The sequence below is a fragment of the Chlorocebus sabaeus genome, chromosome 26 (genome assembly GCF_047675955.1).
Source record: "Chlorocebus sabaeus isolate Y175 chromosome 26, mChlSab1.0.hap1, whole genome shotgun sequence".
In the NCBI taxonomy this organism is placed as follows: Eukaryota; Metazoa; Chordata; class Mammalia; order Primates; family Cercopithecidae; genus Chlorocebus; species Chlorocebus sabaeus.
Genome location: NC_132929.1, coordinates 19,185,107 through 19,197,928, shown reverse-complemented (window position 1 = coordinate 19,197,928; position 12,822 = coordinate 19,185,107). Strand labels below are relative to the sequence as shown.

At 43.6% G+C, this 12,822-nt stretch overlaps 2 protein-coding genes across 10 annotated transcripts in view; one reads left to right on the top strand and one right to left on the bottom strand.

Moving 5' to 3' along the window:
* MAPDA (N6-Methyl-AMP deaminase) overlaps nt 1-5,378 on the bottom strand; it is a 32,300-nt gene extending 26,922 nt beyond the window's left edge. For 5 of the 9 annotated variants that reach the window (XM_038009909.2, XM_038009907.2, XM_038009908.2 and 2 more), the window contains exons 1-3: nt 5,050-5,378; nt 704-929; nt 46-176 (exon numbers count right to left, since the gene is read on the bottom strand). In XM_038009909.2, coding sequence (XP_037865837.1) covers nt 46-176; nt 704-766 — 194 coding nt within the window. In that variant the 5' untranslated portion in view covers nt 767-929; nt 5,050-5,378. Of the gene's footprint in view, nt 1-45; nt 177-330; nt 494-703; nt 930-3,924; nt 4,026-5,049 lie in introns of all 9 variants that reach the window. The other 4 variants (XM_038009906.2, XM_073012108.1, XM_038009910.2 and 1 more) reach the window with 4 other exon arrangements.
* Nucleotides 5,291-8,069, top strand: LCMT2 (leucine carboxyl methyltransferase 2). The gene has a single exon (XM_008016852.3). The coding sequence runs from the start codon at nt 5,422-5,424 to the stop codon at nt 7,537-7,539; it is 2,118 nt and encodes a 705-aa protein (XP_008015043.3). The 5' UTR covers nt 5,291-5,421; the 3' UTR covers nt 7,540-8,069.
* The last annotated feature ends 4,753 nt before the right edge of the window (nt 8,070-12,822 follow it).

Genomic DNA, 12,822 nt, shown 5'->3' with positions numbered 1-12,822 from the left:
TGATAGAGAAAAAAAGGAGTATGTCCACAACCTCCCCACACTTACTCTTCTAAAGTTCTTTTCTTTCCTTTGTCAATCACAGTCATCTGATCGTGGATTTTAAGATCTGGCTTCTGGGCTATTAATTTCCTCATGGTATGAGAACTAATGGATCCATTCAAGTGGGCATGAAGTTCCTAAGACAAGAGATACAACCAGTAAAACTTACCAAATATCCAATAGATTCATAGCATCATACTAGATACCTGACGTTTGTAGTTTGCACTAGGCAAATTGCTTGCCAGATTTAGCTACATAACAAAGTTTACAAATTTTGCCTACAAAATTTACTTTTTCTATTTTTGAGATGCAGTCTCACTCTGTCACCCAGGCTGGAGTACATTGGTGTGATCTCAGCTCACTGCAACCTCCGCCTCTCAGGTTCAAGCGATTCTCCTGCCTCAGCCTCCTGAGTAGCTGGGACTTCAGGCATGCCACCAAGCCCAGTGAATTTCTGTATTTTTAGTAGAGATGGGGTTTTGCATGTTGGCCAGGCTGGTCTCAAACTCCTGACCTCAGGAGATCCACCGCCTTGGCCTCCTAAAGTGCTGGAATTTCAGGCATGAGCCACTGTACCCAGCCAAAATTTACTTTGATGAAAAGAAGCAACATAAAAGTCATTACAATTAGCAACCACTCAAGATATCTGTAGTTGAATTCTCACCACTTTTGGCAATTCAGAATAGAAGTCTGTCTTCCATGGCTGTTGCTTTTCTGCCTCCACCATTTTAGCAGGAAAAAAATGGTCGTTCTCCACTCTTATTCTTGGTATGAGCAATGTGATGTATTTCAGTCAGTGCATTGCATGGTACTGAATTTCCTTCAGATTGCTTTACTTTCACACATTTTGACAAGATTAGCTGTATGTGTAGATCTGGGTTCAGCTTCACCTATTTTAACAAATGTCAATATTTTCAGATGTTAACATAAAAGGAAAGGAACAGGATTTTGCCAATTTTCTCTTTAAAAGGCAAAAGCCCCTCTAAAACTAACTTAAGTGTGTCTAAGGTGGGAAAATAATTAGTAAACAACATAAACTGGAAACAGGAAAAGACCTCAAACCTGTAAGAGGTATACTAAAACCTGACATTTAGTAGTGTGTATTCCTTAACTATTGGCACCTTCTACACAATGACTTCAAAATTCAAAATTTTATAAGGCCTACTTTGGAGAGAGAGGGAGAGAGAGAGGGAGAGGGAGAGGGAGAGGGAGAGGGAGGGGGGGGAGAGAGAGAGAGAGAGAGAGAGAGAGAGAGAGAGAGAGAGAGAGAGAGAGAGATTTATTTTTTTATTTTATTTATTTATTTTTTTTGAGACAGAGTCTCCCTCTGTCACCCAGGCTGGAGTACACTGGCATGGTCTCAGCTCACTGCAGCCTGTGCCTCCCGGGTTCAAGCGATTCTCCTGCCTCAGCCTCCCAAGTAGCTGGGATTACAGGTGCACGCCACCACACCCAGCTAATTTTTGTATTTTTAGTAGAGACAGGCTGGTCTCGAACTCCTGACCTCAAGTGATTCCCCCGCCTCAGCCTCCCAAAGTGCTAGGATTACAGGCATGAGCCAACATGCCTGGCCAAAAATAAAATTTTAAATTTTGAATTGTTCAAAATACATAAAGGAAGAACAGAGGTGCTGGCGTCAGATGGACCTAGGTTTGTCCTTTTACCAGCTCTATAGGTCTGAAGCTATGTGGTCTTAGTCACTTACCTTCATGGCTTCAGTTTCTTTATTTACAACAATGGGATTAAAAATGCAAAGTGGCAGTGATGATTAATAAAGTAATTTAAATTCCCCTCATTTATGCTCCCACATGAGCCAGTCACTGCCTTTAACTCAGCTTTTAATCACACTGATATCTCAATCACTGATATACTTTCTCTCTCTCTAGACTGTAAGTTCCTTGAGGACAGGTCCTATGAATTACTCCACCACTCTAGCACCTAGCACAGTGCCTAGCACACTGTAGGTGATAAATCAATCATAATTTCCCTTCACCCCTGAAAGTGGTTTATAAGTGAAGATAAAATTCCAAACGAAATTCAGTGATTTTCAAAGTAGCCGCCTTGACTCTCTGAGTTGTCACATATTAATAATGATGACATTTAAGAATAACAGTTTGCATGTATTCAGAACCTACCAGGTATGTGACAAGCACTTTTAATAATATTATCTTTAATCCTTGAAATAACTTTGCAAAATATTACTGTATTGAAAATCAATAAATTGATAGAGTGGGGTTAAATAAGTTACCAATATATTAAAATATACAATAAAGAAAGTAGTTCGTACAGGACTAAACATAGCCATAGAAATCCACAGAAAGGCCTACTTAGTATGAGATAAATGTGGCATTTCAAAGTAATGCCATAGTATTTAATAAATAGTAAAAAATGAAAAAGATGGACTACTTAATCAATGGCACTTAATATCTCCACTGAAAAACATAAATGACCTAATTAAAATAGAAAAACATACTTTTTTTTTTTTTGAGACAGGATCTTACTTTGTTGCCCAGGCTGCAGTACAGTGTCATGATCACAGCTTGCTGCAGTCTCAAGCTTCCAGACTCAAGCGATCCTCCCACTTCTGCCTCCTCTGTAGCAGGGACCACAGGCAGGTACCACAATGCCCAGCTAATTTTATATAAAAAATTTTTTGTAGAGATGAGGTCTCACCATGTTGCCCAGGCTGGTCTCAAACTCCTTGGCTCAAGTGATCCACCAGCCTGAGCTGGGATTACAGGAGTGAGCCACTCCGCTGGGCCAGATTTTCAGTTTTACTCCAGGATCCTGACCTTAATTTGGGCCCCATTCAAACCATCCTCCAGACTGACCTTTAACTAGCTGTGAGTAAAACTACGGACCCACTGGCTACAAAGTTAACCAATGGAAATTAAAAAGCAACTAAGCAATCATAATCTTCACACATTAAAAAAATTTTTTGTTCCTTGCCTAAAACACTGCTACCAACAATAACATGCCATGTCAAATCCAAACTTTCTGGACTGGTTTTGGTCTGGGACAGAAGGCAACAAACACTGGGATAAGATCCACATTAGTAATACTTCATCAATATTAGAGCAGGGCCAGAAGCAAGTATCGTCTCCCAGGGAACTTTTTTCATGCTCCCACCTAATCCCCCAAAAGGGAACTCAGAATAATAAAAATATTTGTTACTGTTTATTATTCACTTACCATGAGCCAAGCACTGTGGTAGTTTAAATCCTCACAACAACCCATGAGGTATTATTATCCCCATTTTATATAAGAATAAATTGAGATTTAAACGCCCCCCCCCCCGTCGTAAATCATAAAGCATCCAAATCACAAATTTTGCTCCATTCTGTTTCTTCTTGAATTACTTTTCTTGATCTGGTCTTTGCAAAACAAGCAGTATTTTTGACATAACATCTAAATTTTAGGAACTTGTCATTAAATACATTTGTTTCTATAGTGCTATGTATTTTTCAAAGTCCTTCAACTTTTTTTTTTTTCTATTTGCCCCTCAATCAACCCTGAGATACCTCACAAAGCAGTACTTAATCTCATTTTAGGGGTGAGGATCCAACGATCCAGCAGGCATAGGTGAGCCCTTCTTCTAATCCCTGTAGAAGCAATTCTCAAACTCCTCAAATGTTTCATCCGATCGAACCACCTTACACTAAACTGACAACTCTGCCACCAACTTTACAGAGAAAAAAGAAGGCGTCAGGTGTAAATTTCTTCTTTTTCTCTCTGCCCTACCTCACACCTGAGCTTATGATTATCCATAATCTTTTTTTTTTTTTTTTTACCCGGCCAGGAGTCACAGACAAAGGATTCATTCTTCTATCTCCACAACTAATACGTGCCCAGGATCCCATTTCTATCTATTCCAAGTTACTCTACCAGTGAGTTATCTTCTCCTTTTTCTGTTCCTTCAACCTCTCCCTCTCCACTGGCTGACTTCCCTCACAGGACCAACATGCATGTGCAGTACTTGCTTCCACCTGAAAACAGAACAAAAGACTCTTTTATCCCACATTCTTCTTTAGCCACTGCCCTGACCCTTTTTTCCTTCGGAGTTAAGCTCCTCAAAAGTATAATAATTTAGACTGGATACTTCCTTTAACTCCTAGTCACTGAAACATGGATTCTGCCCTCATTGCTTCACAGAAACTGCTCTCCCTAAGGTCATTAATGAGTCTTTCAACACCAAATCTAAATGCCACTTTTCAATTACCAAATCTTTATCCTGATCCAAACCTTTTCTTTCTTACTTCATTTTATTCCACAAGAAAACATTGGAAAATACGAAACTTTTTCTTGACTCCAGTATCCAAATCTGCTGGACTCCAAAACTCATGCTCTTAACCATTATGCAGTACCACCTGTAGTTAACCATAAAGTTATTTGATTTCCTTTTCTATTTCAGCCAGTCAGTCACCAAATCCCAGTGAACAAATGATAAATTTCCTAAATGTCTCTGGAAGTGGTTACCTAGGGATGACTCCCAGACACCCAATTTAGAAACTTTATGATTATTTTGAAGTCCAACCTGGATTTACTCCTTAAAAAGAAAGCTCAGAACATATCACAGGGAACAATTACCTCTCTTCAGTGACTCCCCTTTCTGGGGACATATTCAACACTACTTTAAAATCCACAGAATTCTCCAAGTGGAAGGAGGTGTGATGAGAAAGAGAGGCTGAGTGGCTTATTCACTGTCAGTCTAACACAGGGCAGGGAATCAACAGTCTAATATCTGTGGGGAGACGTTTTCTTGTTAAGTGTCTACAGATTATTTGTAAAGGCTGGTTTCTTCAGTTTGCACCCTGGCCTTAGTGACTTCAGATTTAAATGGGTTCTCTTTTGCAACTGTGAGAGCATTAAATAAATCAGCAACTATTAGCACCCAAGGAAGCTAACTAATCCTTGCCCACAGAAGGTCAGTGGTGCCGACCCTTCTTAGCTCCTACCAGATCCTTCCTTAGCGGTCCAAGGAAGCCAGGTCGTCAGTCCCCACAGACTCACCTCTTAAGAGATTTCTCAACTACGAGGACTTAGGCAAGGTTTCCCTTCTGAATGAAAGGCTTGTAGAAACGTGACAATCCGCCTTCTCTAACAAACATATTATAGCGGTAGCGGGACGTATTCTGAGGCAAACGGAACTCAGGACAATCAAAGAAAGGTCAGCCGCAAGCGAACTTAGCACAGGCTACACCCTCCTCAATTCTGGTTGGCGAGATGCGCTCTTCCCGGAAGTGACGCACAAGTGCCGGCGGAAGGGGAAGTCCAGGAGCATGGGTGATTTTTCTCCCTACCGAGGTGAATGAGGGGTGTACTATGCTAACCAAGGGGAGGCTCACAACCGTGACAGACTGCCATTCCTGATCTTTTCTGGCTATGGGCCCCCGGAGCCGCGAACGTCGGGCAGGCGCGGTACAGAGCACCAACGACAGCAGCGCCCTCAGCAAGCGTTCCCTGGCCGCGCGCGGGTACGTGCAGGACCCCTTTGCCGCGTTGCTGGTTCCGGGCGCGGCGCGCCGCGCACCACTCATTCACCGAGGTTACTACATCCGCGCACGCGCCGTGAGGCACTGCGTGCGCGCTTTCTTGGAGCAGACTGGCGCGCCCCATGCTGCGCGTCGCGCGCAGATCCTGTCTCTAGGCGCCGGGTTCGACTCGCTCTACTTTCGCTTGAAAACTGCGGGCCGCCTGGCTCGGGCTGCAGTCTGGGAGGTGGATTTTCCGGACGTGGCGCGGCGCAAAGCAGAGAGGATTGGAGAGACGCCAGAGCTGTGCGCGTTAACCGGGCCTTTCCGGCGTGGGGAGCCAGCGTCAGCGCTGTGCTTTGAGAGCGCAGACTACTGCATCCTGGGCCTGGACCTGCGGCAGCTCCAGCGAGTGGACGAGGCCCTGGGCGCCGCGGGGCTCGACGCAGCCTCACCCACTCTGCTCCTGGCCGAGGCGGTGCTGACCTACCTCGAGACGGAGAGTGCCGCGGCCCTCATCGCCTGGGCAGCGCAGCGTTTTCCTAATGCCCGTTTCGTGGTCTATGAGCAGATGAGGCCTCAAGACGCCTTTGGCCAGTTCATGCTGCAACATTTTCGGCAGCTAAACTCCCCCCTGCATGGCCTGGAGCGCTTTCCTGACGTGGAGGCGCAGCGGCGCCGCTTCCTTCAAGCTGGCTGGACTGCCTGTGGTGCCGTGGACATGAATGAATTCTATCGCTGCTTTCTCCCCGCAGAAGAGCGCCGGCGGGTGGAAAATATTGAACCCTTTGACGAATTTGAGGAGTGGCATCTGAAGTGCGCCCATTATTTCATTCTGGCAGCTTCTAGGGGAGACACCCTCTCCCACACCCTAGTGTTTCCATCTTCAGAGGCATTTCCTCGCCTAAATCCTGCTCCGCCTTCGGGGGTATTCCCTGCCAGTGTCGTCAGTAGCGAGGGCCAGGTCCCAAACCTGAAGAGATATGGCCACGCCTCTGTCCTCTTGAGCCCGGACGTAATTCTCAGTGCAGGAGGGTTTGGAGAGCAGGAGGGGCGGCACTGTCGAGTGAGCCAGTTTCACTTGCTCTCAAGAGATGGTGACTCGGAATGGAAAGGCAGCCAAATAGGCGGTTGTGGGACTGGAGTTCAGTGGGATGGACGCCTTTATCACACCATGACAAGACTCTCAGAGAGTCGGGTTCTGGTTCTGGGAGGGAGACTGTCCCCAGTAAGTCCGGCCTTGGGGGTTCTCCAGCTTCATTTTTGTAATAGTGAGGATAGTAACACTCAGGACCTGAAAGTGACAATAACAAAGGCCGACCGAAAGGACGATTCCACTTTGTCTTGTTGGCGGCATTCAACAACAGAAGTGTCCTATCAGAATCAGGAATATTTGTTTGTGTATGGGGGTCGAAGTGTGGTGGAACCTGTACTAAGTGACTGGCATTTCCTACATGTAGAGACAGTGGCTTGGGTCAGGATCCCAGTGGAGGGAGAAGTGCCTCAAGCCCGGCATTCTCACAGTGCCTGCACTTGGCAAGGGGGAGCCGTTATTGCTGGAGGTCTCGGGGCTTCTGAGGAGCCATTGAACTCTGTGCTCTTTCTGAGACCAACCTCTTGTGGATTCCTCTGGGAGTCAATAGATATCCAGCCTCCCATTACCCCAAGGTACTCCCACACAGCTCATGTGCTCAATGGAAAGCTGTTACTGGTTGGAGGGGTCTGGATTCATTCCTCCTCATTTCTTGGAGTGACTGTTATCAATTTGACTACAGGATTGAGCTCTGAGTATCAGATTGACACAACCTATGTGCCATGGCCATTAATGTTACACAACCATACGAGCATCCTTCTTCCTGAAGAGCAACAGCTCCTGCTCCTTGGAGGTGGTGGGAACTGCTTTTCCTTTGGTACCTACTTCAACCCCCATACAGTCACATTAGACCTTTCTTCCTTAAGTGCTGGGCAGGAAGGACTGGACTCATATTCAGGACCCACGAAAGTAGACAATAAAGTTTTCCACGAATAGGACGACCCTGTAGCTATAGATATTGCCACTCCTCCCTTCCCCATCCTTTTTTCCCCTTAGCACTATTCAGTGCTAAAAGTGAAAAAGGTTGGTAAAATACCTAGAAACAGTCATTACAGAAAACAGCTGAAGCCAGTGACCATAGAGTAGTATTGGTCTTCCTCTAATTTTCTAATCTAAGTTTATTTATTGAGTTACAGTGGTCTTTAGTAAAGTAAAAAAATTTCCCAATCCCAGGCCTTGTGATTTGAGATGGTACCTTAGAAAAAGTTTCATGCAGATCCTTGGTTGAATATAGTTGAAGGAGCATAGTATTGACCTAATTCTTCATGTAGGAAACCTGAAATGAACACAGTCACAGTTTAATTAAAACGTTGTCCTGTTTCTTGCAACAGAAAACTTGAATAGTTTTAACAACAGGAAACACTTGTAGGACTTTCTTTAACAACATACTTTTTAAATATTTTGCCATTGGTTCCATATTTATTTAGATTTATAAGTGCCAATAAAGCAAATGTTTGATGCCTCAATTCATTTTGCACGGGGTATAATAATGTTTTGTTCCAGGTATACTCTCCACCTTTCACTGTTCTGTGCTCCAAGAGGCTGACCTTTATGGACTATATCAAGGAGCTCTCTTTACTTTTTGATTGAATTCCACCAGTCAGAGGCACCAGAGGGGAATGGGGGCAAGAAGAAGAGTGAGTTGGTATTTATTCACAATTCCTCGTCTGCTGGTTTGCAAGTTGGCAGTGGCAGCATTCTTCTGTCAAAGGCTACAGCTCCTGTCATGTAATCCTTTCCTGTAAGATAGAATTCTACTTCTGCATCACCCCAGGTTTCAGTAATTGTTTCTTTACTTCACCTCTTCAGGCCTAGGAGCTGTGATGGCTCTTTGCTAGACCTGAACTGTACTGTCCAATGTAGCTATTAGCAATATGTGACTATTTAAACAAATTAATAAATTCAGTGGCCTAGTCACATTAACCACATTTTAAGGGCTTAATAACTACGTGGGGCTTTGGCTACTGTATTAGACAATGTAGATGTAGAACATTTCATTGTTATAGAAATTTCCACTGGACACTGCTGACTGGATATCTTGACTTGGTTTCCCTTAATCCTACTCAGCCCCTTATAGTTAGCATCCCATTAAACTCAATTACCCCTTTTAAATGGGAATCTGTTGCCTAGTGAGCCATGTGAGATCAATGAAATAGCTATTCATCCTTAAAATTTGAGCCTTAATTTGTCATCTAAATTAGGCAGACCTTGTGAAATTTACACCTCAAAAAATGCAGTGGCTTTGGTGGTACTAAGTGTATCACTTTAGTATTTCTTCTTTTAGTCCTAGAAACCTTAGTAGTTTTCATTCTACAAGTGCCTAAATGATTATTATGAACCATCATTGATAATAAATTGCATCCTTTATTTCTATTAACTTTGCATATAAATGGATGTGAAAGGTGATTAATATAAAAACCGAGTAGCAAACACAAACCTAAGTGTATGGAGAGGACAATGTTGGCTCTGTTAGATGAAGACTCCCTGGGGCAGACCAGCTGAATAAGGGTTGTGGTCTAGGCTGGGCATGGTGGCTCATGCCTGTAATTCCAGCACTTTGGAAGGCCAAGGCAGAAGGATCACTTGAAGCCAGGAGTTTAAGACCAGTCTGGGCAACAAAGTCAGATCCCCATCTCTACAAAAAAAATAAGTGGGCATGGTGGTGTGTGCTTGTAGTCTCGGATACTCTGGAGGCTGAGGCGGTAGTGAGCTGTGATTGTGCCACTGCACTCCCGCCTGGATGACAAGAGTGAGACCCTGTCTATTGAAAAAAAAAGGTTGTTGTCTAACTTGAGCTTTCCTGAGACTTTGTAAGAGCCATTTCTAGGGAAAACATTGGTTATGGCTATGACTGAGTCTTGGGAAACAGGGCTTATTACAGCTGGGAAGGCATCTGGCAAGGCGATAGGTGGGCCAAGTAGTAGAAAACTGGCAGGGAGTATGATCAGCAGGAGAAAATGGCTGTTCTGTATTTCCTGTTTCTAAGTTTACTACAGCACACCCCAGCTTTCAGGAGCAGATAAAAGCAGAACACAGTGGCACACACCTTAATCCCAGCACTTTGAGAAGCCAAGGCTGGCAGATCGCTTGAGCTCAGGAGTTGGTGACCAGCCTGGCCAATATGGTGAAACTCTGTCTCTACCAAAAAATATATATATATACACATTACATATGTATACATATATGTGTGTGTGTGTGTATATACACACATATACACGTGTATATATACACGTATATATATGTATATACACACACACATATACACAAAGATTAGCCAGGGATGGTGGCGCATGCCTGTAGTCCCAGCTACTCAGGGGTGCTGAGGGGGAAGGATTACTTGAGCCTGGGAGGTTGAGCCAAGATCATGCCACTGCACTCCAGCTTGGGTGGCAGAGTGAGACCCTGTCTCTAATAATAACAACACTGTAATGAAATGAGTGTTCTCAGCTATGTAGTAGAGTATACCAGAATTCAAACCTAGATCTAACTCCAAAGCCCAGGTTGCACCTTCCACTATGATGCTGCTTACATCATGCCATCAGCCATTATTTCATTACTTTTATGGGGAAAAGAGGGGAGGAGGGAGGTCATCTAGAGAATGTGGATGTGTGCCAGACCTAAATGAGGAGTTCTATAGTGCCTATTCTCTTGAGCACTGCCCAGTAGGGTGGCTTATGAGTAACAGGGCTTATTCACCCGAGAGAAATTACCCACATTTCCTATAAGTGATTACCAGATTAAGCATGCCCTCCACCTGTAACAGCATCATGCTCAGTTAAGGAATTATTCATCTCTTGACCTCTACTCATTAGAGCACTTAGAAGTATTGTCAGCAATATTTACCCTGTGCCTTTGGAGCAGTACTCAGTATAGACTAGTGCTGAATCGCAGTTTCATTAACAGTAATCTGCACAGTTGGAGATGTGAGCCAGATTGAGAACTAAAGCTGGGCAATAATTTTTGCTTCTCCATTTTACTTTTGAAGTTTTTCTTCTAAAATTCTGATATGGAGCTCTGGAGTAGTTATGAGAGTTAATGAACAGGTCTCTTCCTCTTTTAGAGATTACTTCTATACCAGATAAACCACTTAAGGAAGGAAAATAATTTCTTACTTTGAATCTCCACTCTGGGTCAGGGTTTCAAAAATAGCTTATCATAATAGTGAACATGAAAACAGGTTAAGAACAACTGTTGGAGGATATGTTCTTCAAAGGCCAGTGCTGTTGCTTATTTTTGTACTTTCTGAGTTTTAAAACTGAATACCCATTTTTTGTCTTTCTAGAACTTTAAGTCTTCTTAATGATCTTTGGGAGATGGTATGTATCCAGTATGTTCCAGGACCCAGGTATTTTCTTGGTCTTTTTCAGTGATCTCAGACCTTGAAGTCCTAGCTTATTCTATATGTATTTTGTGATCCCAAACCCAACCTCAGGCAGCCCATGCTTACCCTGGGACTTGTCCCACATGACATCTCCTGGAAAACAGCCCTGTATGACATCCCCAAATGGAACCAACTGCTTTCTTCCTGCGCAAGAGATGCCTGTGCTCTTTGAAGAGTTTTGGTGAATTAAAGAACTAGTTAATAAGGTGGGGTATTTTTTTGTTTGTTTTGCTTTGGTTTGGTTTGGTTTTTTTGAGACAGAGTCTTGCTCTGTCACCCAGTCTGGAGTGCAGTGGCTCAATCTCGGCTCACTGCAACCTCCACCTCCTGGGTTCAAGTGATTCTCCTGCCTCAGCTTCCGGAGTAGCTGGAATTACAGGTGTGCACTACCACACCCGGCTAATTTTTTTGTATTTTTAGTAGAGATGGGGTTTCACCATGTTGGTCAGGTTGGTATCCAACTCCTGACCTCAAGTGATCCGCCCACCTCGGCCTCCCATAGTGCTGAGACTATAGGCATGAGCCACCATGCCCGGCCTAGGTGGGTTTTTAATCATAGGGACCATCCAGTAATGTCTAGTTTGACTTTAAGACTAAGCCTTTTAACTTCAGTAATGAAGAAGGGGGTGTAAAATGGCATTAAACCAGCAAGTTAGGTCATGTAACTTGGCTAATGACATTAGACTTGATGTTTAAAGAGAGAAGGAGACTGTGTAGAGCAGGAATTATGAAATTTACAATCAGCTTTAGAGTAGGCTGAGATTTCCTTGGATGTCAATAATTACGAGTAAACAAGAGTTCTGTCATCCCACAGTTTAGTTACAAGACTGCTTACTTACCTGTCTTGGACATTGATAGAAGGCACTTGATTGGGAAGGGGCAGTTCCTTGACTGAGGGAAGGAATTGTGTCTGGTTCACTGTTCTATCCCCAACATAGTAGATGCTTAACAAATACTTGTTGGATAGAGGTCCACTCTTGTACTCAAATAAATTATATTTGAATATTACTATAGTTCTTATCACGCACAAACAGATGTCAATAACTCCTCTAATTATTGTATATGTGTGTGGGGTGGGGGTGGTAAGCATTAAAATTTTAAAGAACCCACAGTTTAAGAGTCTCTGGGGCCGGGCGCGGTGGCTCAAGCTTGTAATCCCAGCACTTTGGGAGGCCGAGACGGGCGGATCACGAGGTCAGGAGATCGAGACCATCCTGGCTAACACGGTGAAACCCCGTCTCTACTAAAAAGTACAAAAAACTAGCCGGGCGAGGTGGCGGGCGCCTGTAGTCCCAGCTACTCTGGAGGCTGAGGCAGGAGAATGGCGTAAACCCGGGAGGTGGAGCTTGCAGTGAGCTGAGATCCGGCCACTGCACTCCAGCCTGGGCGACAGAGCCAGACTCCGTCTCAAAAAAAAAAAAAAGAAAAAAAAAAAAAAAAAAAAAAAAAAGAAGAGTCTTTGGAAATAAATTCAACTTTTCTGACCTGGGCAAAGCTGGTAGAGTTTCTGGTGTCATTTCTATCTTTATGAAATAAACCTGAAGCTTCTCCCTGATTGCAATTTTCAGCTGATCCTCATCCTCTTTTGCTCAATAATGACTGTATTCTTTGGAGATTAAATGAGTTAACTTTGCAGGAGGCTAATCTGAAGGAGTAGGAACATGCAATTAAATGTACTTGTGAGCACATATACACAGGATCTTCCTAGGATGTTGTGATGGTTCACTGGGCATGACTTTGTGTGTAACTCTCAAAGGAAGCTTAATAGAGGAAGAGGAAAGACCTTGCCCTGATTTTTATGTGAAAAGTCATTTGCCACCTAATTGTCAGACTAAGAT